Here is a 26,332-nt window from a genome sequence, read left to right as displayed (position 1 = left end):
TCTGCTGTGCCACAATGGCAACTCCCAACTCATATTTTCTGAGGCTGTATTTCATACACTTTCATATATGATGAGTAGCTCACCAACCTCACTGTCATATAATATTTTAGATAGTGCTCGTAATCTTACTAAATACCTCTGAAATTCTGATACTCAAGTCATCAATACATAGGATAGGCTAAATAAAGAGGGCCTTTTATGAGAGTGAAGAAAAACAACACTGGTATTCTAGAACATGAGCTTGTTGACATCATGGAGAATTCTAGAAGTCCCCAACAGAACAGTCTTTGCAGAGGTTCTTACTACCTTATCACTGTATACCTGGCCATGTATGGTTACAGGTGGAACACTGCCCCTTTCTCTTGCATTCTAATGAAAGCATTGTTCCTCATCTAGTTATCTTTTATAAAATGATGCACAGGGGAAATTCCTTCTCGAGGTTCAAGCTGGCAAAGAATTCCTTTCTCTACATGCCTTGAAAATATGCTTTATCAAGAGTTTCGTTGTCCACTTTTGTCTTGGTTGCCAGGAAACTCAGAGGCAAGGTGTGTGCTTAGTTGGAATCGTTTTCCTTAGTTTAGGTTTTCTGAAACATTTTTTCTTATTTTTCCCTAAAATTTTTTTCTCTTTTAAAGTACCTGCTTCATATCTTCTACTATTGTTTTAATTATGATTTCTTTTACTGGAATTATATCTTTTGTATAAGCCTTCTCTAGTCTCTTTTGAAGATAGGCAGAGTATAAAAACACAGAATCCTACTCTAAGTAACAGTACAAAGAGTATGATCACTTATTCCAATGAAAAAATAACAAAAGTATATATCAGGTGCAAATGGTTTGTTTAAATGCTTGAGAAGCTCACACGGAAGTTTTTGAAGTGAAATGAATGCACCCAGTAGTAGAGTCCTGTTTTCTTTCTTTTATTTTTATTTATTTATTTTTTTTTTGTCTTTTGTCTTTTCAGGGCCACATCCATGGCATATGGAGGTTCCCAGGTTAGGGATCCAATCCAATCGAAGCTGAAGCTGCTGGCCTACACCACTGCCACAGCAACGAGGGATCCGAGCCACATCTGTGACCTACACCACAGCTCCCAGCAACGCCGGATCCTTAACCCACTGAGCAAGGCCAGGGATCAAAACTGTGTTCTCATGGATGCTAGCCAGGTTTGCTATCCGCTGAGCCACGACGGGAACTGCCTTTCCTTCATTCTTTGTTTCCATGTTTTATTATGGTAAACACACTTAACAGGGAAGCTACCCCCTCTTAAGTTTTTAAGTGCATGATAACGGTATTGTTAACTATACGTACAATGTTGTAAAACAGATCTCTAGTATTCGCGCAACTTGGATAACTTAAATTTTATACCCATTTAAAAGCAACTGCCCATATCTCCCTCCCCACAGCCGGCAACCACCATTCCATCCTCTGTTTCTATGAATTTGGCTATTTTAGATACCTCGTATGTTACAGACTGAATATTTATGCCCTCCAGAATTCATATATCGAAATCTAATCCCCAGCGTGATGGTATTTGGAGGTGAAACCTTTAGGAAATGATTAGGTTGTGAGGGCAGACCTAATCCTCATGAATGGGATTAGTGCCCTTATAAAAGAAATTTAAAGAGCTCGCTTGCTCCTTCTACCACGTGAGGGTACAGCCAAAGGTGGCTGCATGAACTGAGATGAAAGCTCTCACCAGATACTCAATCTGCAGCACCTTGATCTTGGAATTCCTGCCTCCAGAACTGTGGGAAACAAACTGCTGTTGCTAATAAGCCACTCACTTCTGTTAGAGCATCCTGAATGGACTAGGACAGCATATAAGTGGAATCATGCAGTTATTTGTCCTTCTGTGACTGGCTTATTTCACCTAGCTCAATGCCCTCCAGGCCAAAAGGCATACGAAAAGATGCTCAATATCACCAATCGGGGAAATGCAAATCAAAACTACAATGAAATATCACCTCTTAACTGTTAGACTGGCTATTAGCCAAAAAAAAAAAAAAAAAGATAGCAACTGTTGGTGAGGATGTGAAAAAATTGGAACAATTGTACACTTTGGTAGGGATGTAAAATGGTACAGCTTCTATGAAAAATAGTACAGGAGTTTCTCAAAGAATTAAAAGTAGAACTACCATATGATCCAATCACCCCACCTCTGGGTATTTATCCAAAAGAATTGAAAGCAGAATCTCAAAGAGGTATCCATACTCCCATGTTCACTGTAGCACTGTCACAACAGCCAGTATATGGAAATAACCTAAATGCCCAGTGATGGATCAATGGATACAGAAAATGCGGTATATACATAAAATGAGTATTATTCAGCCCTTAAAAAAAGACATCTTCTATTCTTATAATAAAGGTTCAGTGTCACTATAAGCATGTCATGTCGGCAACAGTAGGTGTTAAAGTACTTATTATTGTATGTTGCACTAAATGTTAAAAAATATAAGCCTTAGTATTTCACTTATGTTTTTACGGTTATGGACATTTGGTGTGATATGAAGAGATAATGGTGGGATTTTCTAAGGAAATTCGTGGTCGATACAGTATGAGAGATTGATATAGAAATCATATGTAATTATATCACATGTATAATTCTAATTATTGTAGGAATACAGTCCACACGTCACATATGCATACATACATTTAAGTATGCGCACATTTTTCAAAAAAATGGCTACACAGGGAAAATCTCTTAGTATGTAGTCTATATGCTAAGGAACAATACTGAGGAAACACTTTATGGTCAAATTAAAAGAGGAAGAGAAAATTGGCTAAGAAGTTAAAAGGTGAATCAAAAAAGGCCTAAGAAATTTTCCATATTGTCAAATAAAAACAAATCCAAGCCTAGGCAAGGAGAGACTTAAAAAGACTTAGAATCCCTTAGGATTTCAGGCATCTCAAAGTCAAACAGAAAAAGGGGTTTTCTTTCATAGGGAGTGATAAACGGGACGAGCAGAAACTTTGAGGGGACATAGAGCAAGCTGGTGGGGCTGAGCAGACAGCATGAGCAGAAGGTATAAGAGGAAAAGTTTCTGTGGGCAGCTGATTCCGAATCAACTCTTATAGAAAATGGTCTGTATTTTAGTGCTTGCTTCGATGTGGGGGCAAGCCAAAGTTCGAGCACCTCTGTGTGTGTGTCGGGGGGGAGGGGGAGGATGGCCACTGTTTGGTCAAGTCAAGTCAGTGGCTAAGAAATGAGCACTGGCTGGCACCTGCAACCTAATGAAAAGTATACACTATTGAAATGCTAACTCCTTTTTTGCCGTAAAATTTTTATAAGAAGCTTAGTGGACTCAAGAAGCAGGCAAAGTACAATATCGGAAATTCTGCATTTAATCCCACTCACATCACTAAAATGCACATGATTTCAGCTAGTCATTTAAATCTCCTACAAGTCAGCACGAGATGAGGTTTATGAAAGGAGCTGAGATGCTTAGGAGACAGTCACTTTTGCACATAAAACCAAAGAACTTACCTATCTCATAGGCCTCTATCAATTAAAATAGGCATTTATGATGGTAATCTATCTTATAAGCATTGTAGAATGAGGATCTGGCAACATTCCTAGAAGAACCTCGTTGAAATACTCATATTTGAGATTTATTGGTCATTCGTCCTTAAGAAATTAAGAAGTGGAAAGCTTTAAAGGACACTCTGCCAAAGCATAACCCACAAAATGAAAGATCAAAGTATGAGTCATAGAATTACAGAGCTGGAATGGATCAAGTCCTACCTTTTAATGTTCAAATTAGGAAACTGAGGTTCACTGTGAGATATTATTTTCCAAGTCACACAGCAAAGTAGAGCAAAGGTAGGAGTTGTAATCGGATCAGAGCTCTTTTACTCTCCAAGGGTGAACTTCACCAGAGTATTTTGGTTCCATAGATTATTCATTTTTATTTTTAGTATTCTTATTTTTAATTTTTTTGTCTTCTGCCCTTTTAGGGCCACACCTGTGGCACATGGAGGTTCCCAGGCTACGGGTTTAATCGGAGCTGTTGCTGCCGGCCTACGCCAGAGCCACAGCAACACCAGATCCGAGCCGCGTCTGAGACCTACACCACAGCTCACAGCAACACCTTAAACCACTGACCGAGGCCAGGGATCGAACCTGTAACCTCATGGTTCCTAGTCAGATTCATTTCTGCTGCGCCACGACGGGAACTCCCTCATATTTACTTTACTGATTATAAAAGTAAAGTGAGGCTATAATTATTGTTTAACAAGAAGAATAAGTTGCAGAGAAATATATATAGCATAATTTCATGTTTTTAAACCACAGGTAATATCTATTGACCTTTCTATGTATCTTCTTTCTGTTTGTGATTACATGAAACTGAAGAAAAGTGGGAGTATATATACCTCACTAATACTGGATACTCACATGAGGGATAAAGCAAGGGGGTAAGAATAAAAAGTAAGAAAAGGGAATTTTATGAAATGGTATGCGAAAATGAAGATTGCAAAATCCTACCTATATTATGAATATGTAAAAATTAGCTGTGCATATAGACAAAGGCTAGAAGGTTACTAGAATATGTACACAGACCAGGACACAGACAAAAGAAAAAAATCATTTTGGGAGTGTCTGTTTTGGCTTAGTGGTAACTAACCTGACTAGTGTCCTTGAGGATGCAGGTTTGATCCCTAGCCTGACTCAGTGGGTTAAGGATCCTATGCTGTCATGAGCTGCGTGTAGGTTGCTGATGCAGCTCAGATTTGGCATTGCTGTGACTGTGGCTGTGGCTGTGGTACAGGCCAGCAGCTGCAGCTCTGATTCGACCCCTAGCCTGGGAACTTCCATATGCTGCAAGTGTGGCCCTAAAAAGAAAAAAAAATCATTTTGATCAGGGGTTGGGTTATGGATATTTTAAAAAGTCCTGTAGTTATTTAAAAATAGTTTTTGCAGTAACAGAAATAAAAATAAGTCAAATAAATCCCTTTTCTGAAACTACTGAAACATTCCTATTTTAACTCAAAACTGATAAAAAAAAAAACTTCTCCTTTTTTTGTTGTTGTCTTTTCTAAGGCTGCACCTGTGGCATATAGAGGTTCCCAGGCTAGGGCTCTAATCGGAGCTGTAGCTGCTGACCTACGCCAGAGCCACAGCAACGTCAGATCCAAGCCACGTCTGCAACCTACACCACAGCTCACGGCAATGCGGGATCCTTAACCCACTGAGTGAGGCCAGGGATCAAACCCTCAACCTCATGGTTCCTAGTCGGATTAGTTAACCACTGAGCCATGACGGGAACTCCAAAACTGATAAAAAGCTTAATCATGTATTCGTTAGTAGTATTCACTTGGCAAAATTTAATTATCACTACAGATAGCTATAACATTTGTATGTTTCACATATAAAAATATTGTTTTATATGTTCACAAATTCATGTCTTATATATGTTTGCATACTTGTGTCTGTGCATAAATTGCAGTTTACCATTTTATTTATTTACTAAACTGGCATATACTTTTTCTGTTGAATGATGTAGACAATGAAAATAAAATAGACACTCACTATAAAAATTTCAGAAAATTTAGGAGGGCAGAAAATAAAAATCACTAATAATCTTACCCAGAGATATCCACAGTTAACTTTTTTGCATATGTCCTTCCAGATCTTTTTTATGCATGTGTATTAAAAAATGGGATTATAATTTACTTGGTTATCTACTTTTTTTGCTTATAATATATTGCAGCTATATTTCCATGGTAGTAAATATAGGTACAATGTCATTTTTAATTATATATTTAACATTTCATCATAAGGAATTACAGTAACTTATTTTATAAATTTTCTTTTTCTTTTTCTTTTTTTTTTCTGTCCTCTTAAGTCTGCACCTGCAGCATATGGAGGTTCCCAGGCTAGGAACTGACTCAGAGCTACAGCTGCCAGCCTATGCCACAGCCACAGCAACATCAGCCACATCTACAACCTACACCACAGCTCACAGCAACGCCAGATCCTTAACCCACTGAGCGAGGCCAGGGATTGAACCCGTGTCCTCATGGATGCTAGTCGGGTTTGTTAACTGCTGAGCCACAGTGGGAACTCCTATTTTATAAATTTTCTATCAGTGGTTATTTGGCTCAATTCTGTTTCTTAAATGATCATAAATAATGCTAAAATGAACATCTTTATGCACACACATTTTGTTCTTGTCCTGTTCTTTGTTTAGGACATATTCTTACAAGTGATACTGGTAGATATCATTGTCCTTGAATTTATATAACTCTCTAGAAGATTGCACTTAAGTATAAAAATACTAGTAGATAAGAAGCCCTTTGTTACCAGAAGAGTGTATCATAGAAACAACCAGTAGAAGCTATTAAGTTTTTCTCATAGGTAAGTGACCCATGCTTATCACTTTATTATTCATTATATTTTAGGAAAACAAATTTTTATCTGAAAGTAATCATTATGATGATCTATAACTTATGAAGGTCTATTATTTATATTTCAAAGTATTCCTAATTATTTTTACCTTCTACTCTCTTATCAGTAAGAGGTTGTTACTGGTGGACTTTGTAAAACGCACTGACATTTACATAAAAGTCATTTAACTAGTATTTTTAAAGTATATGCAAAAAAGACTCTGCAGCTTAGTCTTGAATGAACAAGGGGGATGGTCTATCAAAAAAATATTAGGAGTTCCTGTTGTGGGTCAGTGGAAACGAACCCAACTAGTACCCATGAGGATGTGGGTTTGATCCCTGGGCCCACTCAGTGGGTTAAGGATCCAGTGTTGCTGAGAGCAGTGGTGTAGGCCAGCAGCTGCATCTCCAATATGACCCCTAGCCTGGGAAATTCCATATGCCTCGGGTGCAGCCTTAAAAACCAAAATAAATAAATAAAATAGCCATATCCCCAAAATACTTATATTAGTAATATCCATCCTTTGTTTCATTGGAAAAATTTTTATGTGAAAAAGGATGCAAGGGACTCAAATAAAAATAGTTTTTAACAATTTGAGCTTCCTAGTAATGGAATACATTGTCTCCGGAAGTAGTGATCATCACTGGAAACAGGGGAGCAGATGCTGAGTGATCGATCACATGTGAAAGATGACACAGAAAGTATTTCAGTACAAGTAGAAGGATACACTTGATCACTTCTCTAGGCCTTTTCTAAAGGTTATTTTGTTGAATTAAAAACAGTTGTACCAGTTCTAACTACGGATACATCATAGGCAAATATTAGGCCCCAACTGTTTTATACTTAAGAGAAACTGAATTTCATATCTACTACTTGTAATTTCAAAACCAGAGAATTTCAACCACATTCTAATGATCAAAATCTATACCATGTAGGTTATTTTAGTTTTAAATGACTATTTGGAATGTGATGTTAAATAAATAAATTTTAGGGTGTACTGTGCTAAGAACAAAATTGCTTGGTCAATGAAACACTATCTCTTGATAAAGATTAGTTAACTCATGCTAGCCCAATGATCACTGTAATTCACATTGTTACATGGCTATTCTATTAAGGGATTTCTTAGATTTAATCTATTTGGAAAAAAAAAAAAAAAAAAAAAAAAAAAACCCAAACCCTAAGTTCCTCAGTGAAGTGTTATATAAAAAAATAATAAAAATAAGTCCTCTCTCGATTTAGACAAAACAGTGTACTTGTGTGCTAATGTATTCCACTACCCACCTTCCCCAGTTAGTTCTATTAAAAATAGTGCTGTAAAAAGAAATAAAAATCAAAAATAAATTATGCTTGTTGCAAAGTATTTCACAGAGAGGCTTTTATGCGCAATTTAACCGCTCATGGAAAAAAGTATATTACTGGAAGCAAGGAAAATTCTCTGAAAATAAGTGAAGCCCAAGACATTATTAGCATATGCATTTACTTTGGGGAGGCAGGAGATATTCAGTTGTGATTCATTTAAATATATGACCATGGGGCTTAGGCTTTGAGAGGGTTTTGGGGTTTGAGCTGAAGCCTTCCACACCAAGGGCTAGGCTTTGCCGAGAGGAAATGGTTGGTTTTACACTGAAACTCCTCAGCTGGCTCCTAATAGCGCATGTGAGTATGAATTAAGCTAAAGAGAAAGAAGCAAAGGGCTGGCTTCTGCTCTTCTATATTAAAAGGAGTATGAACTTCAGGAAGATACACACCTATGTTTGAAGCAGTTGATTTTAACAAATTACTTACTCTTTCTGAGTCTTTCCTCATCTACAAAATGACTATAATAATACTTCACTGAGTTATTTGGAAAATCGAATGCGAAAATATTCACAGGACAAGCTGCAGAGCATCTGGCACACAGTAAGAATGAAATACAATTGAGCTTCTTTCGTCTTTGTCGTTTCTTTAACAGGGCAACTTTAGGAAACCGTAAATACATTTTTAAAAAAGCGTTCTCCTAGAGTTTGAGGAATTATGCTCCCATCATTAACCTCAGCAGGAGAACAGCTATTGGCTGCATTGGTGGTAAAGTATTGCAGATATCAGGGGCTTGGAAGCCACCAAAACATCAGGGAGCAGCAGTTTCTGGGGCTGTGCAGATGCCTGCCCTAGCCACTCAGAAAGATACCCTCTTGGGGGAAAGGGCCATGTGAGCTCTCTCTGTTCCTTGGGCGAGAGAGAACGTGGAGCTTAAACCAGGAGGAGAGAGACAATCACTCTGCCTTAGTGAGTTCCTAAATTCCTAGAAACTCTCCATGGAGGGTCTCTAAGGCTATAAGGAACTCCATGCTGTAACGTGGACCTCAGCCTCTCTGAGGAAGAGGAGCAAAAGCTTAGCAGAAGGGTTGTGGATTAATGTTAACTATCGCTTTCAGAAGGAAGGGAAACTAGTTGTAGAAGACCTGCTGTCTTCAGGGCTTTAGACCTGGAGTAACCTAATCAGACGAACAATATATCAAATAACTTCTAGAGCAGTTTCATTTATCATTATGATTTAGATGGAATTCATATATTGGCAAAAGTAGATTTCTAAAAGATAAGAATATTTCTCTTTGAATACAATTTAGCCGTAAGTATAGCAACAAGAACACAACAAATCCCAGCCTTAAAAATTACCTTTTAACTAAACATGATTTGTTATATTCAAGGACCTGAGGTCAATCTAACACGGTCCAAATACCTAAGGTCTGTTTTGTGTAGCAGAGCTTATTAAAGCCAGTTTAGACATAAGAGGGTATTTATAAGATTATCTGCCAGCCCTGCATTGTCAAGTCTGGGCACCTGTTACTCTGTAAATTTGCTCTTGAGTAACGATAAGCAGGTCCCAAGGAGTCAATTACTGCCTTTACTTCAGTGACCCCTCAATCTCCTCAAGATCATCAACCAGACTCTTGGAATGTGTGACAGTTTGAAGTCGTTCCAATGCACATGGTAAATTTCCGAACTTGAAAGTGCTTCCTTGTGATACAAAGACAACGGTTAAGAAATAAAACTTCAAGAGAGACTCCACATGAAAGCAGCTTGGAATACAAACAGTTATATCTTAACCACAATTTTCAAAAATCAAAAATAAAAGCGAGATTTCCCAAGCATCTTCCTGTGTGGTATACAATCTAATTAGAGAGATAGGTCATGATCACCTGCTATGTTTTAGGCTATAGTAGTATAATTGTATGATTTAACATTGGAGCAGTCTTGTGAGGTAGTTGATAAAAATCTGAATTTACAGGGGGAGGAAATTGAGATCAAAAAGGTTCACAAAGCTGAAGTACAGCACTGGGATTCGAGGCCAAGTCTGTCTAACCTCAAAACCTATTCTCTGGAAAAATCCTGTCCATAGGAGCACATGATGACATAGAATATCATATCACAGAGACAGTATAACCAAAGAACTGGATCTTCTACATAAAATGAGGTATTCAGTTTCATTTAATCCTACTGCAGATGCCAAATTGTTTGGCACTTAAGTCTGATTTCAAGTGGAAAACCTGACATTATGTTTGTGAAAATCATCCATTAATATCAGTCTCAGTGAGAACTTAAGGGACTGACTTAAAATAAATTCAGTAAATGTTATTTACTTTTATTTCTATCTTAGTCCTGGACAGTTGCGGATACCAGATTAAGTTTCAAACTACTATATAATTGCTGAGGAAATTTTTAAAAAGAGAGAGAAAACTGATTTCTGTGAGTGGAACTAATTGCATGACTCGTAGAAACTGCTCAAACTTTGAGCTGGTTCATATTTTTAGGAATGAAGATGAGAGTTCTAAATCCCTTCCTGGACCAATAAATATTTTGTTTACAAAAACACCTAAAATTGAAAATGCAAGTGGGGTTTGGGGACAGCAAACAAAAACAAAGAAACAAAATGGGCAAGAGTGTGGAAAATTTAATGCTGATCCTTGATCCATCAAGTATCTCCATTGCTAATGAATTTATTTTTCCAATCACCTTCTGAGGTTTTTAGCAACAAACATAGTAAACGCTCATAAAACCATGCAGCTCTGATTAAGCCAGGCACAGTGCTTGGTTGGCTCAGTGGCCTTCCAAAACAAAATTCTAGACAGTGACAAAATATACTAGGTAAAGGAGTATTTCCTCTTGCTCACTCTAAATTTACCTCCTGTTGATTTCACTGCACATCTCTTCCTCATTGTCAAGCAAAGAGAGAATACTTAGATTTTATGAAAATAATTTAGAACATTTAAATCAATACATTCTAGATTTTTCTTTCCTCTTTGCCAGGGCACCCTGGAGTTTTATGCTCTCTTTTAGTAATTACTCTTCTCTGGTACCAACTGACGGCCGGGCTTGTTAGAATCTGCATTCTAATTGACATGCCACGATTCCAGGGAATACAGTACCTTTTACATGGAGATCATGAGACTAGCTGATGCCATAAAGTTCTTAAAAGAAGGGCTGATGTGTCTTTACTTTGACACGCCCTCCGTGTCCAAAACAACATCTCCCTCATGGTAGGGCAGGAGAGAGCTAAGACTGAATGCAAGTCTATACGTGCCAGACTCTACTTACAAACCATGGCACGCATCTCCACAGTGATCCTAGATTAAGATCTCCATTTCTGTTGATGGGAAAACTGAGTGAGTTGCCTAAGATCAAGCAGCTAGGCAATACCAGAACTGGTATTTGAATTCACATCTGTCTGACTCTTTATTTTACTTTCCTCACTACACTGAGTACCCAGCATGTTGTTTGTACAATGTCATTTTCACGGGGCAGTTTATCACCTCTCTAGGTCTTTCTAGTCTCAAGAGGGAAAAGCCTGCAGCCCAGGAAAGCTTTAATTCGCAAGTGGCCCAATGGCCAATTGGAGTGCCCCATGCTATGGTCAACCACTTAGTACATAATTAGTGTGTAATTAAGAAGTGAAAATTAAGGCGCATACAGAACCAGTCTTTGCTAATAGTAATGATGCGTTGGGGACTGAGTCTCTACTTGCAAAGGAAGGCAGTGGGTAGGATGGTGATCTGAGAGGCGAAAAGGGAGAAAGAAGTAAGGGGACCTAATCTGTGGATTTGTTTACCGTTAAAATGACCTTCCAAGGTGACTTCACCTGAGTGGCACCTTTTCTTTATTTTTTTCCTGAGTGGCACTTTTAACATTTACCTTTATTTTCATTGTAACCGTGTGCGTATAATATTTTCACCATTCTATGGAATTATCTGAAGTATTTCAGAATATTAATGTTCAGGATCACACGGTCCATCCAAAAGAGAATAGGTCTCTCCATGAATATTCTCAGTAACAGGAAACTTCCTATTGATAAGAAGATAAATGCTTACCTTCACATTAGTCAGAAATCTGCATTCCTACAGCTTTCTTTTCTTTTCTCGCACATCTGTGGCATATGGAAGTTCCTGGGGCAGGGATCGAATCTAAGCCACAGCTGCAACATATGCCGCTGCAGTGACAATACCGGATCTGTCACCCACTGTGCTACAAGGAAACTTCCCTACAACTTTCTTGAACTTATTCTGTAAGCATGTCTAAAAGACCTACATAGCAACATACATTCCTAGGCTAGCTCTTTGGATACTGGAAAAGTCCTATGTCTATCAGCATTTCTATCTGAGAGAGCTAGTTATACCTGCCATCACAGAGCTAATGTCACCCTTGTCGCTAAACAAGTGCACACAATTTTGGCACTTTTTTCATAATTTTTCAGCTTACAAAACCTAAAACAAATACACATTTCAGGGAAAAAAAAGTTTAGTCTTTAAAAAAAATTATCACTTAATCAACAAGAAGCCCAGCGATAATAGAACTATGTAAGTTCGTACTTGTCCCAGCATGGGCGAAATGAGTGCGGTGCTCCTACAAAGGTCTCATTTAGACCTGAATATTCCCTTCAGTGGCTGCAACCTTAGATGTTTTAAAATTTTTTTATTCTTATTTTTATTTTTGGCTATGCCCAGGGCATGTGGAAGTTCCTGGGCCAGGGAACGAACCTGAGCCACAACAGTAACCCGAGCCACAGCAGTGACAACACCAAGTCCTTAACCACTAGGCCATCAGAGAATTCACAACCCCAGATTTCAATATCTCTCCTTGTCTACCCAGGCCCAGTGCACCAGAAGAGAGCCATTCTCCACCTTTCCTGTGCTTAATGGTCACTTGGAGCACGGTTTAGAAGGCTCTGGCGACGATCAAAGGGCCCCCAAGACCTGCGACTGCTGATCCTATGATATACTTAGGCTTCTCTCTTGCAGACTTTAATCTTATCATCTCCACAGAAACATCACCCATCACTACTAAGTTTCAAAAGGACTTCCACTCTGAGCTTTAATTGTAGAGACGAAAACAATATTTTAAGGGAAGAAAACAACACTTTGGAAAGGTAATACATATTAAATAATGACTGCAGAACGAACTCTTTCTGAGACACTCTGCTGGGTATTCTGGGGCACGAGATGTTGAGTAACACATAATTCTTGCCATACTGTGAACCATTGTGGCCAGGATGAGTGGGACATGCCACAGAATGAGAAATAGCAGTGTAATGTCATCATGTCCTGCCACACTTTGAAGTGTTTCATACTTAGCTCTACATAAAGCTGAAACTTCATTCATGTTAACTGGCATAGTAAAACAGCACATAGGGAAAAATCGCTCAATTTGCTACATCAATATACTTATAATTAATGTTGTTTAGAGGTCACAGTTTTTGATACGAATGAAAGAAAATAATTTGTAGATAACTATTATTATGACAAAACATGAAATTATCTATAGACTCCTATCATTATATAGCTAGTTTTGAGCACATTTACTCATGACAACATAGAGGAGCAGTTTCCTTACTTGTGTTCTCACCATTAATTTCTTCAAGTTCACTGTTAATTCCAACATCTATGGAACTCATTATTTTGTCAATCTGTGAGAAACAAAAGCCATGTAAATGAATTATTACATTTGCTTTGAGCATTCCAATTTAATTTACTTTCTCTTTTTAAAAATTTTATTTTTAATCTTTATATAATTTCAAAAAGTTACTTTCCATTTACAGTTATTACAAAATATTGGCTATATTCCCTGTATGATACAATACATTCTTGAGCCTATCTCATAGCCAATAGTTTGTCCTTCTTAACTCCCAACCCCTAGAGCCACCCTACTCGCCACTGGTAACCACTAGTTTGTTCTCTATATCTCTGAGCCTGTTGTTTTTTTTTATTATTATTATTATATCCACTAGTTTGTTGTATCTTTTAGATTCCACATATAAGTGATATCATACAGTATTGACTTTTCTCTATTTGACTCATTTCACTTAGCATACAGCATTGCATTTTAAAATAACTTTCAAATGCCGGAAGCATATATTCTTGACATCATTACCACGGCAGTAGCACCATTAAGAGACTGACAAAGAAAGGTTTAAAGCAAGGCAGATATCTTTTGAATTGCTTTTCGAAACACCAATTATGTTTCCCTTTCTTAAATTTTCAAAATCAGCTTGCCTTTTCTTTGTGTTTCCTAAAATGAACTTGGTTTGGACCTGCACAGGTCAGTAAATTAGAAATGGTGTGTGCTTTACACACAGATGGGAAAGGAACTGAGGAGAAATTCATGTGACAATGCCCACCCTCTCGGGCATCCTTCCTCTTCTATCTGAGAGCCTGCATCTCATCTGACCAGTGAACCATGGCCTTTGGAACCAAGTTCCTGTTAAGTGGTTTCACCAGCCACACGCTGATTTGCAGCGTGTAATCACAAGAATCTAGGCATAGAAAAAACTTGACTCTAATAGTTAAGTGTTAATTAATCCTGCTTTATTCCAAAAAGGATTTCAGATGTTATCCACAGAGTTAAGAAATATAAGAAATGGGTCAACTCAAACTATCGATCTACTGCTATGGACTTGATAGAAATATATGACCTCTGAGCTTTAGCCATTCATGGTTTAAGCCCTCTCCTCACCATCCTAGCAACCTTAGTAAGACAGCAGGTTTCAGAAAGGACAATGAGCATTACTTAAATGTCCCATTTTGTTCCCCCTGAAACAGATGCAGAGAGATTAAGTGATTTTCTCAAACAGCGCAATTCAGGATGTCAATACCAGAACCACTTCCATTTCCAGTTCTCAGAATACTATAGTGATCTATTGTGCTTCAAAACCTAATCTAACTGGCACAGTCTTTTGAGAGATAAAATGTGACACATTAGAATGAAATGCCAAGGAAGAATGTGGCCCATTTTTTGAAGAAATTCAAGAAAAATCAAGAAACTTCATTACTTTATGATTCAGTCTTCCCTGGGGACAAAGGATGATATTTTATAACTTCACTAGGACATGTACTTTCTGAATAATTATGTAAAATTAGAGACTGTCTTGAAGTAGAGCTTAAATTGGTGATACTGGACCCCGACACGTTTTTCTTTAATGTCTCCCTTATAGTTGTAATGGGATCTATTAAGTAATTTGTATTTTTGGTATGGTACTTGGAGAAGGGCCAGATCATTCTGCTTATCATTAAGATTATGATTATAAGAGGCTCTTCTAAAAATGTAAGATACCTTAAAGAAAGCTGGCAAATAGTTTAGCAAGTAGCAAAAGGATACAGAGCAACAAAAATACAAAGATTTTTCTCAATTTGTCAGCTGCAATGCTTCGCAGGATATCAAGTGAACATTCTCTTGTATCTTATAGCTAGTTATTACTTCTGCTTGATATAAATTTCTATGGAAACAATAGATTTCCTTTCATGAGTGAAACTGTGTTGGTTTTTATACTCGCTGTGAAATTATCATGTATTACTTCTAGAAACTTTCCCTTTTACTTGGAGATATGTGTGTCTGTTAGGTTTTTTTTCCTTTGAAAGACTTAAAAAGCTGAAAATCCTTCCCTTCAAACGCCCTCAACTCTAAAGCTTTACCCAAAGAACAAGAAGAACCTGACTTACTTCTTCCCATTCCGAAGTGAAGGAGGGCGTTCTTTCAGAGTTCCCTTTAGAACAGTGTTCAGCAGTTGAAGATTCGGTCCAGTTAACTCTTGGTGTTTTCTCTTTTGAAGGGTAGGCAATGAGATCAGAATCTGATTTAGAAACACTTTTCGATAGATGCATGTCGATCAGGGTTTTTGGCAGTGACCTTATTCTCCCCAAGGTACAGGCTCTCTCCACAAAGCCCCCCGTGTTCACAATCCACTGGTCCCCATTCCGGGATCCACTCCTCGTTGTTCTAGTGCCAACAATGGTATGGTTTTCAAGTTGGTTGCTTTTTTTGTGAAAAATTGTTCTACTGACCACTTTGGGTTTGATTTTCTTTACCAAGGGTTCCGAGTTATTTTCTATGGGAGTCTGCTTGAAAGGCAAAGGACTATTTGCCAAACTGACTTCATCTTTTCCTTCCTCATGGTCATCTCTTTTCCTGTAGAGATGAAATGGATTTTCAGGGGACTCACAGGCTGGAGAGGATCCATGGAGAAGGCCTGCAAATTGCCCAGGATCATACTCTTTGGGGGGATCATTGTCCTGCTGTTGAGAGAGACCATCTGCAAAAGAGAAGTAGAAGGTCAGGATGCTTGTTTACAAAGGACTCTGAAAGCCCTGACATAATAGCAGTGCCCTTTAGAACGTGTGCAGCGTCCAAACATTTGATTTATTGCTACACAGTGATATCCTCACTTTATGAAGTACTCATGACCCTAAGTGCTATGCAGAAAATGAATGTGTGTGTGTGTGTGTGTGTGTGTGTGTGTGTGTGTGTGTGTGTGTGTGTGAATCAGATCTTCCTGCTATGCCTTAGGGTGCATTTCAAAGGTATGAATTGGGTATTAATTGAGTAATTGCCCACACTCTTCCATTTTCCCCAGGGAGTAGGTTTTATATTGGATAACAAAATCAGACTTTCTTAAAATGGGACACCCATGTTCAAACTCTTGCAGTAAGTAAAACATTGTGCAGTAAGACATCAGGCTGGTAAATCAAGATCATATATAACAACATCCCTTTGCCCTTCTCCCAGCAAATAAATTCAAAAACAAAATCCTGAAAAGACATAGAAGTAAGTTCAGGTTAATAATCCTGATAGTGTTACTTTGAATACAAAATTAAGGTTAATTCTATCCAGAATATATGATTTAGACAGAAATGATTTGTTCAGGCTTAACATATGCAAACAATGCAATCCATAATATCACTAAAAAATGAGACTCTTTTACAATAAACTAATGTTGAGCTACTCACACAAAGCTATCTTTTTCCTTCTTCTAAGAAATACCATTAGTTATTTAGTTTCTTCAGATCTTTGAAAATGTAATGCAGAAAAGAAACCAAAGGCAAATGATATTTTTTTGCTTTAATTTTTTCTAAAATAAAACATAAATGTTCTCTGAGATTTAAAATACACCACACTTTTTTTAATGGCCTAATTTGTCTTTTAAAGACATACTATGAAAAAACCTGGCCAAAGAAATTAGCAAAGGAAGTCCGTTTACTTTTTTTTATTGGTCATTTTAACTCATATTCAGCTAAACATTTGCCATGATCAAAAGGTACATTACCTAATAAGCTTATAACCTAATCTTATGAAAAAGTAAAATATAGCCGAAGGTATAATAGATAATAACAACACATTCAAAGTGGACTTGCTAACTCACACTTTAAAGAAGTTAGTTTTTATTATACACTCAATGCACCAAAGCTTTTATAAATTAACAAGTAACATTTATTAGATATGTGCTATTTACTACACACTGAATTAGAGGTTATATTTACATCACCTCATTTGATCATCATAACAATCCTCTGAAATGATTAACACCAATCATGATTTTTTGATAGAAAGGGATTTGGCCAGAATATGTAAACAAATTGGCAACCACAATAAGTCTCAATAGCTATTTGCCTAAAGGATGCTACAGACAAACTGATTCCGTTACTGAAGTTTGCTCCCAGGTCCATATACTTTTCGCTCTCTTGGAGCTGATAGAAGCAGGTATACTCCTAGCTTTACATATTCCCAGACTTTACCCTGGTTAATGTTTGGCTTTTCCAAATGAAGAAGACCTTCTGCCTAGGTCTAACACAGTGGTATCCTGAGACGGAAGAAACAAGGGTGATAGGAGGAGAGGTCCAAGAGACAACAGTCTCGAAGAAAAACAGTCTGCACCATCCAGTACTATTAAAAACACTTTATCTTATAAAAACTCTGTCCGTTTCTAGTATAGCAACATTACGTCCTTGCTAACTCCTTCCTTCCCCTCCCCTCACAACAGAGATCCTTCTTGGGATAAAAGAACATGAGACATGAGCATGAGACAAGGCAGGTTTACACCCTCTCAAGGCCAGAGTTTATGCACTATTATATCTTTTTTTTTTTTTTTTTTTTTTTGGCCACACTTGCAGCATGTGGAAGTTCCTGGGACCGGGTATTGAACCCCTGCCACAGCAAGGACAACAGAGTATCCTTACCCATGGAGCCACCAGGGAGCTCTGTATCCATTTTTAGAAGTGAAAATTAACATGGAGATAACTTAAGTTGTTGAAGTTTCCCCACTTAGTTTATTAGGTAAGCAGAGATTCAAACTGAAGGCTATCAAATTCCCATAGCCATTGGCCTGGAAAATATAATATTTAGGGTCACACCTGCAGCATATGGAAGTTCCCAGGCTAGGAGTCAAATCAGAGCGACAGCTACCAGCATACATCATAGCCACAGCAACACGGGATCTGAGCTGCCTCTGCAACCTATACCACAGTTCACAGCAATGTTGGATCTTTAACCCACTGAGCAAGGCCAGGGATTGAACCAGCAACCTCATAGATACTAGTCAGATTCATTTCTGCTGCGCCACAAGAGGAACTCTGAAAATATATTACCATTAGAATAAAAGAGCCATCTGGGGTTCAAGGACAATCACGTAGACTCTTTGTGGGAAGAGGCATGTTCCTCCTATTTTTTACTATTTCTGGCATTTGAAGAAAACAGACTAAAAGAGTTTTTTTCTGCTTCATGGAGGTAAGTTAGTTAATATTAGAAGAAAATAAAATATGGCATTCTGTTCCAATTTATCTTCTCTTTTTTCTTCCTAGGCTAGTTGGATCCCCCATAATGCTTTACAACATAAACAGGTTGGTATGGAATGACAGTTATGGGTAAATAATATAGAAGGAAAGAGGAAGTCTCAAATAAGGAACTTTAGAATTTTATTTTGCAAGTTGCTGAAGAAAGCTAAAGGGTTTGAGCTTGAAATGAAAAACTGAAAAGAGTAAGTCTATTATGAGAAAAAGAGTACGTAAATTGAAGTCAAGAGTTTTATGATCATGTTCATGATAATGAGATTTTCAGGGGCATAATATTATTTAAAATTTTCTTTGAATATAATCATTAGGTTACCATCCCCTGTGTGATTTGACCAAAATAACTATAATCACAAATTCAAAATGCTTTATATTGTCCAAGTCCTCTAGTCTCAATTAGTCACTTCTCTAAGTAAAAAAGAATTTAGTTATTAGCCCATAAGCCCAAGTTTCTGAATAAAAGTTCTTAGCATCATGATGGTTGGTAATTTTTTGCCAAGAGTTGTGAAAAGGCAAATATTATTTCAGTGGCCAAACCCTAAGGATTTCTCAAATCAAAGGCAATGAGAAGTTGATATGAAACTTCCTGAAAGGCCTGTTTCATGGACTGGTGGCAGCTGTGACCCCAATCCACAATGGCTTCTTGCAGCCTGTATTCCTTCCTCCCACATGAGTCTAGGTACAGCCATGGGCTTTGCTTTGATCCATGGGACAGGGGCAAGCATGATATAAGCAGGGGCTCTTAGAATCTTGCCTCTAAGGGAATAAGCCTGCTGGATGATGAAATGATACATTACCCAGATGTTTACAATTATAGGGGTTTTTTTTAGATTCCACATGTAAGTGATAGCATTTGATGTTGGTGTCTCAAAAAAAGGACACAATGACCTTCTTTGCAGAACAGATACTGACTCACAGACTCTGAAAAACCTATGGTTTCCAAATGAGACAGTTGAGGGGTTGGGGGGGGTACACTGGGGGTTTGGGATAGAAATGCTATAAAATTGGGTTATGATGACTGTTGTACAACTATAAATGTAATAAAATTCATTGTGTAAAAATAAAATAAAATAAAATTGTAGGTTTTATTATTTTTCAAGTATAATGAGGCTCGCAGACTCAGAGACAATTGTCATTGAAAAGATAGATTGTCATAGTCATAGATCCCAAGAGGAGGGAGCATGTCATGCTATGGGCAGGGGGGCTGGGAAGGGACACATGGTGGTGGTGGGGGGGACTCTGGGGGAATACCAGTATTACTCAGGAGGCAGAAGAAATGGGGGAAAAGGTAGGCAAGAGCCTTTCTGGTAGTGTCTATGGGAAGTAATGAACAAAATAGGGTCAGCAGGTTCAGGATTGGTTAGTTCAAGCCTTTTCAGCAGGCTCTGGGTGGTGGAACTGTCCCTAGTTGTCTGGCACCTGGCTGTGTTGTGATTAGGGCAGGTGGGTAGTGGCCCAGTGTGAGATCCTGATAAAGAAAATGGCTGGAGTTTGGTTTGGGATTGTTTGGTTTGCATATGAAAGGTATATCTTCAGGTGAGTTTATTATCTCTAAGAAACGGCTTGCCCAAGGAAGGCCAGTGCCTGCAGGGTCAGCAAGGTCTTAAGATATCAAAGCATTTAAAAAAAAAAATCCCCCCTTCTCCCAAATAAAAAGGCAGGGTTAATATACTAGCCACCCTGTCACTTCAGTCACTTCAGCTGAAGGCCAGCCAACTTCCAAGAATGTGAGTGAGGCCGTCAAGGACCAACCAAACCCAGGCCAACCTGACAACTGACCACAGTTGTACGAACAAGCCCAGGTGAGATTATCTGCCTCAGATGGAAGAAAACACCTACCAGGATCATGAGCTAAATAAATGGCTACTCTTTTAAGCTATTAAGTTTTGGGGTTGTTTAATACATGGCAATAGATAACTGATCTCATCTGTATCCCAAATTTAAAGAAGAATTAATACATACTTCAAAATAAATTCTGGCAATGTTTATATTTTCACATCTGGAAATGATGATAGCAACAGTATATAACTAAAAGCATTGTGAAGATGAATGAAAAAATAAAAGTAAAGGAATTAGAATAATGCCTGTAGCACGGAACACATTAAATATGTGTTTCTGTTATTAACAACAATAATTTTTAATCTAGAGGGTTTCATTTTTACCAAGAAAGGTAGTAGTAATTCAGTACATTAGACCTTTAGTAAAGATTATTATTTTGACATGCTTGTATATTTTTAACAGTATACACTGAAAATAATTTTTTCATTTTCTTACCATTTCTTTAGATAAAATTGAGGCAAAGAATATAGATTAAATTCTAAACTGTTTTTCATTACTTGTCTCATTTAATTTCACACTTCTCTTTTGACAAGTGGATATTCATGCCAAGGTACAGAACTAAATATGTGTGAATTCCAATTTGATACTTATTCGAAGAATCATTAGCATTTCAAAGAAATGTAAGAGTAAATATCCAATAGCAAGCAGTTCAATATTTTTTTAACTCATTTTGTCTTTGATATTTATCATCTATATAAATACCTGAATAACAATAAAACCCCAAATTTCATGTTAGGGTGAAAACAAATTATGGAAAACAAGGAATTTATTCTTTTATTATAAAATATTAGAAAAGGAATACAAAAATACAGTATCTTTTTAAATTGCACCCCAAAAAACCATATACCTGGGTATACACCTGACCAAGGAGGTAAAAGACTTATATGCTGAGAACTATAAAACATTAATCAAGGAAATTAAAGAAGATGTAAAGAAATAGAAAGATATTCCATGCTCCTGGGTTAGAAAAATTAATATTGTAAAAATGGCTATACGACCCAAAGCAATCTACAAATTCAATGCAATCCCTATCAAATTACCCATGACATTTTTCACAGAACTAGAACAAACAATCCAAACATTTATATGGAACAACAAAAGACCTAGAATTGCCAAAGCAATCCTGAGGAACAAAAACCAAGCAGGAGGCATAACTCTCCCAGACCTCAGGCAATATTACAAAGCCACAGTCATCAAGACAGTGTGGTACTGGTACCAAAACAGACAGACAGACTGATGGAGCAGAATAGAGAACCTAGAAATAAACCAAGACACCTTTGGTCAATTAATCTTTGACAAAAGGCGCAAGAACATAAAATGGAAAAAGACAGTCTTTTCAGCAAGTATTGCTGGGAAACCTGGACAGCTGCATGCAAATCAATGAAACTAGAACACACCCTCACACCATGCATGAAAATAAACTCAAAATGGCTGAAAGATATAAATATAAGACAAGACACCATCAAACTCCTGGAAGAGAACATAAGCAAAACATTCTCTGACATCAGCCTTACAAATGTTTTTTTCTGGTCAGTCTCCCAAAGCAATAGAAATTAGAGCAAAAATAAACCCATGGGACCTCATCAAACTGAAAAGCTTTTGCATAGCAAAGGAAACCAAAAAGAAAACTTACAGAATGGGAGAAAATAGTTTCAAATGATGCAACTGACAAGGGCTTAATCTCAAATATACAAACAACTTACACAACTCAACAGCAAAAAAGCCAATAGCCCAATTGAAAAATGGACAAAAACCTGAATAGATATTTCTCTAAGGAAGAGATATGGATGGCCAACGAGCACATGATAAAATGCTCAACATCCCTGATTATTAGAGAAATGCAAATCAAAACTACCATGAGGTATCACCTCACACCAGTCAGAATGGCCATCATTAATAAGTCCACAAATAACAAATGCTAGAGGGGAACCCTCCTGCACTGTTGGTGGGAATGGAAGCTCATACAACCACTATGGAGAACAGGATGGAGGTATCTTAGAAAACTCTACATAGAACTACCATATGACCCAGCAATTCCACTCTTGGGCATATATCTGGACAAAACTCTCCTTAAAAAAGACACATGCACCCACATGTTCATTGCAGCACTATTCACAATAGCCAAGACATGGAATCAACCCAAATGTCCATTGACAGATGATTGAATTAGGAAGATGTGTTATATATACACAATGGAATACTACTCAGCCATAAAAAGAACAAAAGAATGCCATTTGCAGCAACATGGATGGAACTAGAGACTCTCATACTGAGTGAAGTAAGTCAGAAAGAGAAAGACAAATATCATATGATATCACTTATATCTGGAACCTAATATATGGCACAAATGAACCTTTCCATGGAAAGAAATGCACGGACTTGGAGAATAGACTTGTGGTTGCCAAGGGGGTGGGGGAGGAGGAGGGAATGGGATGGATTGGGAACTTGGGGTTAATAGATGCAAACTATTGCCTTTGGAATGGATTAGCAGTGAGATCCTGCTGCGTAGCACTGGGAACTCTTGTCTAGTCACTTACAATGGAGCATGATAATGTGAGAAAAAAGAATGTATACATGTATGTGTAACTGGGTCACCACGCTGTACAGTGGAAAAAAATAATAATGCATTGGGAAAATAAAAAATTTTTTTTTAAATAAATTATAACGTATCTACCAGTCATTGCATTCCTCTTTGGAAAATCAAAAATATCTCAGGAATTCTAGGGTTCATATAAATGTTAGCAGAAATTCTTAATTCATTTCACCAACATGTATAAAATGCCTCTGGTCACTGGGCACTGTCCTAAGTGCCAAAGGCAATGTTCTACCCTGGGGATGCTTACATTCCAGTGAAGGAGGCAACTGTAGGAAAATCAAAAGCAGTATAATTTCTTATGATGGTAAATTCTATGAATAAAAGAAAGCAAAGTAATGGGATGAGAATTACTTTTTCAGACAGAGGGAAGAAGATGGGAACCTTGCCTTTTGGGTATTCTGAACCATAAGAAAGCCAGGGTGGCTACAACAGTGTGATGAGAGAGTGATAAATGAGCCTGAGTGAGAGAGAGAGAGAAAGATGCAGTTCCAGCACAAGTTCAAAGGCCTGCAAACCAGAACTGATGGTACTGTCCCAATCTGAAGGTTGGTAGGCTTGAGAACCAGGAAGAGATGATGTTCTCGTTTGAATCTGAAGGCAGAAAAAGAGCTGATGTCCCAGTTCAAAGACTGTCAGGCAGGAAGAATTCTCTCTCATTCAGGATGGACATCAGCCTTTTGGTTATATTCAAGCCTTCAGCTGATAGGATAAAGTCCATGCATTAGGGAGGGCAATCAGTTTTACTTAGGCTACCAATTTCAAAGTTTAACTTTAGGAGTTCCCATCGCGGCTCAGTAGAAACGAACCTGACTAGTATCCATGAGGATTCAGGTTAGATCCCTGGCTTCACTCAGTGGGTTAGGGATCCATCATTGCCGAGAGCTGTGGTGTGGGTCGGACACAGCTTGGATGTGGCATTACTGTGGCTGTGGCATAGGCCAGCAGGTACAGCTCCGATTCAGCCCCTAGCCTGGGAACCTCCATATGCCACAGGTGTGGCCTTAAAATACATACATACATACATAAAATTTTTAAAAATAAAGTTTAGCTTCATCCCAAAACACCCTCACAGAAACACCTAGAATAATGTTTGACCAAATATCTGGGCCCGCCATGCACCATTCAAGTGACAGAGAAAATGAACCATCACAGGTTAGAATGGGACAGCGTTGACATGATTTGGTTTACACTTTTAAATGATCACCTGGTATTTCTGATGGCAAGGACATGACAATGATGCAGTGTTTTTTAAAAGTTAATTTCCCCAAGTGCCCTCATAAAAACAATATATAAGATAGTGAATGAATAAAATAAGCACATAATGAGTATCTGATAGCCAAAAAAACCAAGCCCCCCCCCAAAAAAAAAACCCCAAAACCAAGTGTTATCTTCAATAAAGCAGGTATCCACATGGCCCTGGAAAGTGGATGGGCATAGATAGCCAAGTCCTGTGATGGCATCAGGATCCAGAACTGGTATGATAGAACCTGCAAGTCATGGGACCCAGAACCTGGTTTTGGATTCTGATTCCCAAAAGGAGAGAGGGCCTGGTACTAAGCAGGATGCTAAGCAACAGACTCAGAGAATAATCAGCAGAGCTAGGAAAAAACCTGCAAAAAGGCAATTGAAAGTAGCTTTGACCCTTGAGAATCTCAGAAACATCCAATAAATGCATGCTTTTAGTAAACTAGAGACTCACCCTGAAGAAAAAATTTTAGGAGCAGAATCCAAATTGAACAGGGTGGAAACACCAGCGATCTCAGGGAGAAAGATATTTCACGTACTGGGAAAGTATAAGCAGCATGGGGACAGAGGTCCGGAGCAGGGAAACCTTGGATGTAGTAATAGGATACAGTGTAGAAATGGGAGAGCCCTGTTTTGTAAGGCGAGGAGCTTGCACCTTTGGAGAAGAATGAGGTAACACAATGGAATATTACTCAGCCTTTAAAAAGAACAAAATACCAGCATTTTTTGCAACATGGATGGACCTAGAAACTATCATGCTAAGTGAAGTCAGCCATACAGTGAGACACCAACATCAAATGCTTTCACTGGCATGTGGAATCTGAAAAAAGGACAGACTGTGCAGAACAGATGCTGACTCACAGACATTGAAAAACTTATGGCCTCCAGAGGAGACAGTTTGGGGGGTAGGGGGATGTGCCTGGGCTGTGGGATGGAAATCCTGTGAAATCAGATTGTTATGATCATTATACAACTACAGATGTGATAAATTCATTTGAGTAATACAAAAAAATGGAAAAAAAAAAAGAATGAGGTAACAGCAGGAAGGCTTTCTGAACCAATCAGAGAAGTACCCAGATTTCTTAATACTTCATGATAACAACAAAGGAGAAAGTCTTTGAGCCATGAAGCAGGGGAAGTTACTGTGGCCTGTGCCTGCTCTCACACTGGAACCTCTTCTGAATAGTCCAGCACATCTCTTCTCATCAAAAATGGGAAACAGAAACTGATTTTGATAGAACCCTATTTAAAGACATTGCAAAAAAAGGAGATGAAAATCAATGTTTAACAGCTAATGAAAACAAACCAAAAAATACTATGGCCCCAAATAATTGAAAGGTGTAACTTGAAATTTAAAAGAAATTAAGAAAATAATTAGTTCTGAAAGAACAACCTACACTGTAAGCAGAGGAGCTCAGATATGAGACGGCTGGTCGTTTTCTTTCCCCTTATTCTTTGACTCCATGAGCAATTCACTCCTCAAGTCATTAGATGGAGCCCAGTGAGATGGCAGCCATACCTTTAGTGGAGAGGTGGCCTGGAGTTGGGTATCAGATCCCAGGCAAGGTAATGGTGGTGTCCATGCTTGGGGGTAACTCAGCATGGAACATTGGAGCCAACTAGGTAAAGAGGGTGTACACACAAGACAGTGGCCCATACAGAAGGTCAGAGCCCAGGAAATCAATGCAGGAGGGGTGGCCTGGCAGAAGGAGTTGGGAAACTAGCAAAGTAAGGAGAATACTTTTGCAGAGGAGCAGCCTAGCAAGGGGTGTCAAAAACCAAACAGGGTGAGGACGGTGCCCCCATCCAGAAAAGGAAAGAGTTCATGCATAGGGTGGCCTGGCATAGAACGCCAAAGCCCCATCCATAAAAGGAGGGTGTCCACATGTGGGGATGGCCTCCTGTAAGGTGGCAGAGTCCTAGGAGGGTGAGCAGGGTGTTTTCACAGATAAACTGGCACACGGGAAGTCAAATCTCAGCTAGCACAAGAAAGAGGTGGCAGTAGATATGGAAGATTGCTTACTTACACAGGGGTTGATGAAATAAGCAACTACAGAAAGGATAATGGGAGCCAGGTGTCTCACTGTTTAAGGAGAGAGTTAGAAATATGAAAAGTAAAGTGAACCTTGTAATATTGGATTGTAATTAGAGATAATCAATATTTTCAAGATAGATAAAG

The 26,332-nt window shown here is 38.2% G+C and overlaps 1 protein-coding gene across 50 annotated transcripts in view; it reads right to left on the bottom strand.

The window, feature by feature from the left end:
* The window catches only part of ANKS1B (ankyrin repeat and sterile alpha motif domain containing 1B), a 1,062,966-nt gene that overhangs the window by 463,713 nt on the left and 572,921 nt on the right, over positions 1-26,332 (bottom strand). For 34 of the 50 annotated variants that reach the window (XR_014804254.1, XR_014804264.1, XR_014804256.1 and 31 more), the window contains 2 exons: positions 15,354-15,943; positions 13,252-13,324 (listed from right to left, as the gene is read on the bottom strand). Coding sequence is in view for 26 of the 50 variants with exons in the window: in XM_084957460.1 (XP_084813586.1) it covers positions 13,252-13,324; positions 15,354-15,943 (663 nt within the window). In the remaining 24 variants the exon portion in view is untranslated. The remainder of the gene's footprint in view (positions 1-13,251; positions 13,325-15,353; positions 15,944-26,332) is intronic. The other 16 variants (XR_014804263.1, XR_014804258.1, XR_014804259.1 and 13 more) reach the window with 1 other exon arrangement.

The sequence above is a fragment of the Sus scrofa genome, chromosome 5 (assembly GCF_054392235.1).
Source record: "Sus scrofa isolate SSC_HxYL_T2T_F1_AM1 chromosome 5, Sscrofa_HxYL_maternal_Yorkshire_Landrace_v2.0, whole genome shotgun sequence".
Lineage (NCBI taxonomy): Eukaryota > Metazoa > Chordata > Mammalia > Artiodactyla > Suidae > Sus > Sus scrofa.
The sequence above is the reverse complement of the archived record's forward strand: the minus strand, read 5'-3'. Positions and strand labels throughout refer to the sequence as shown.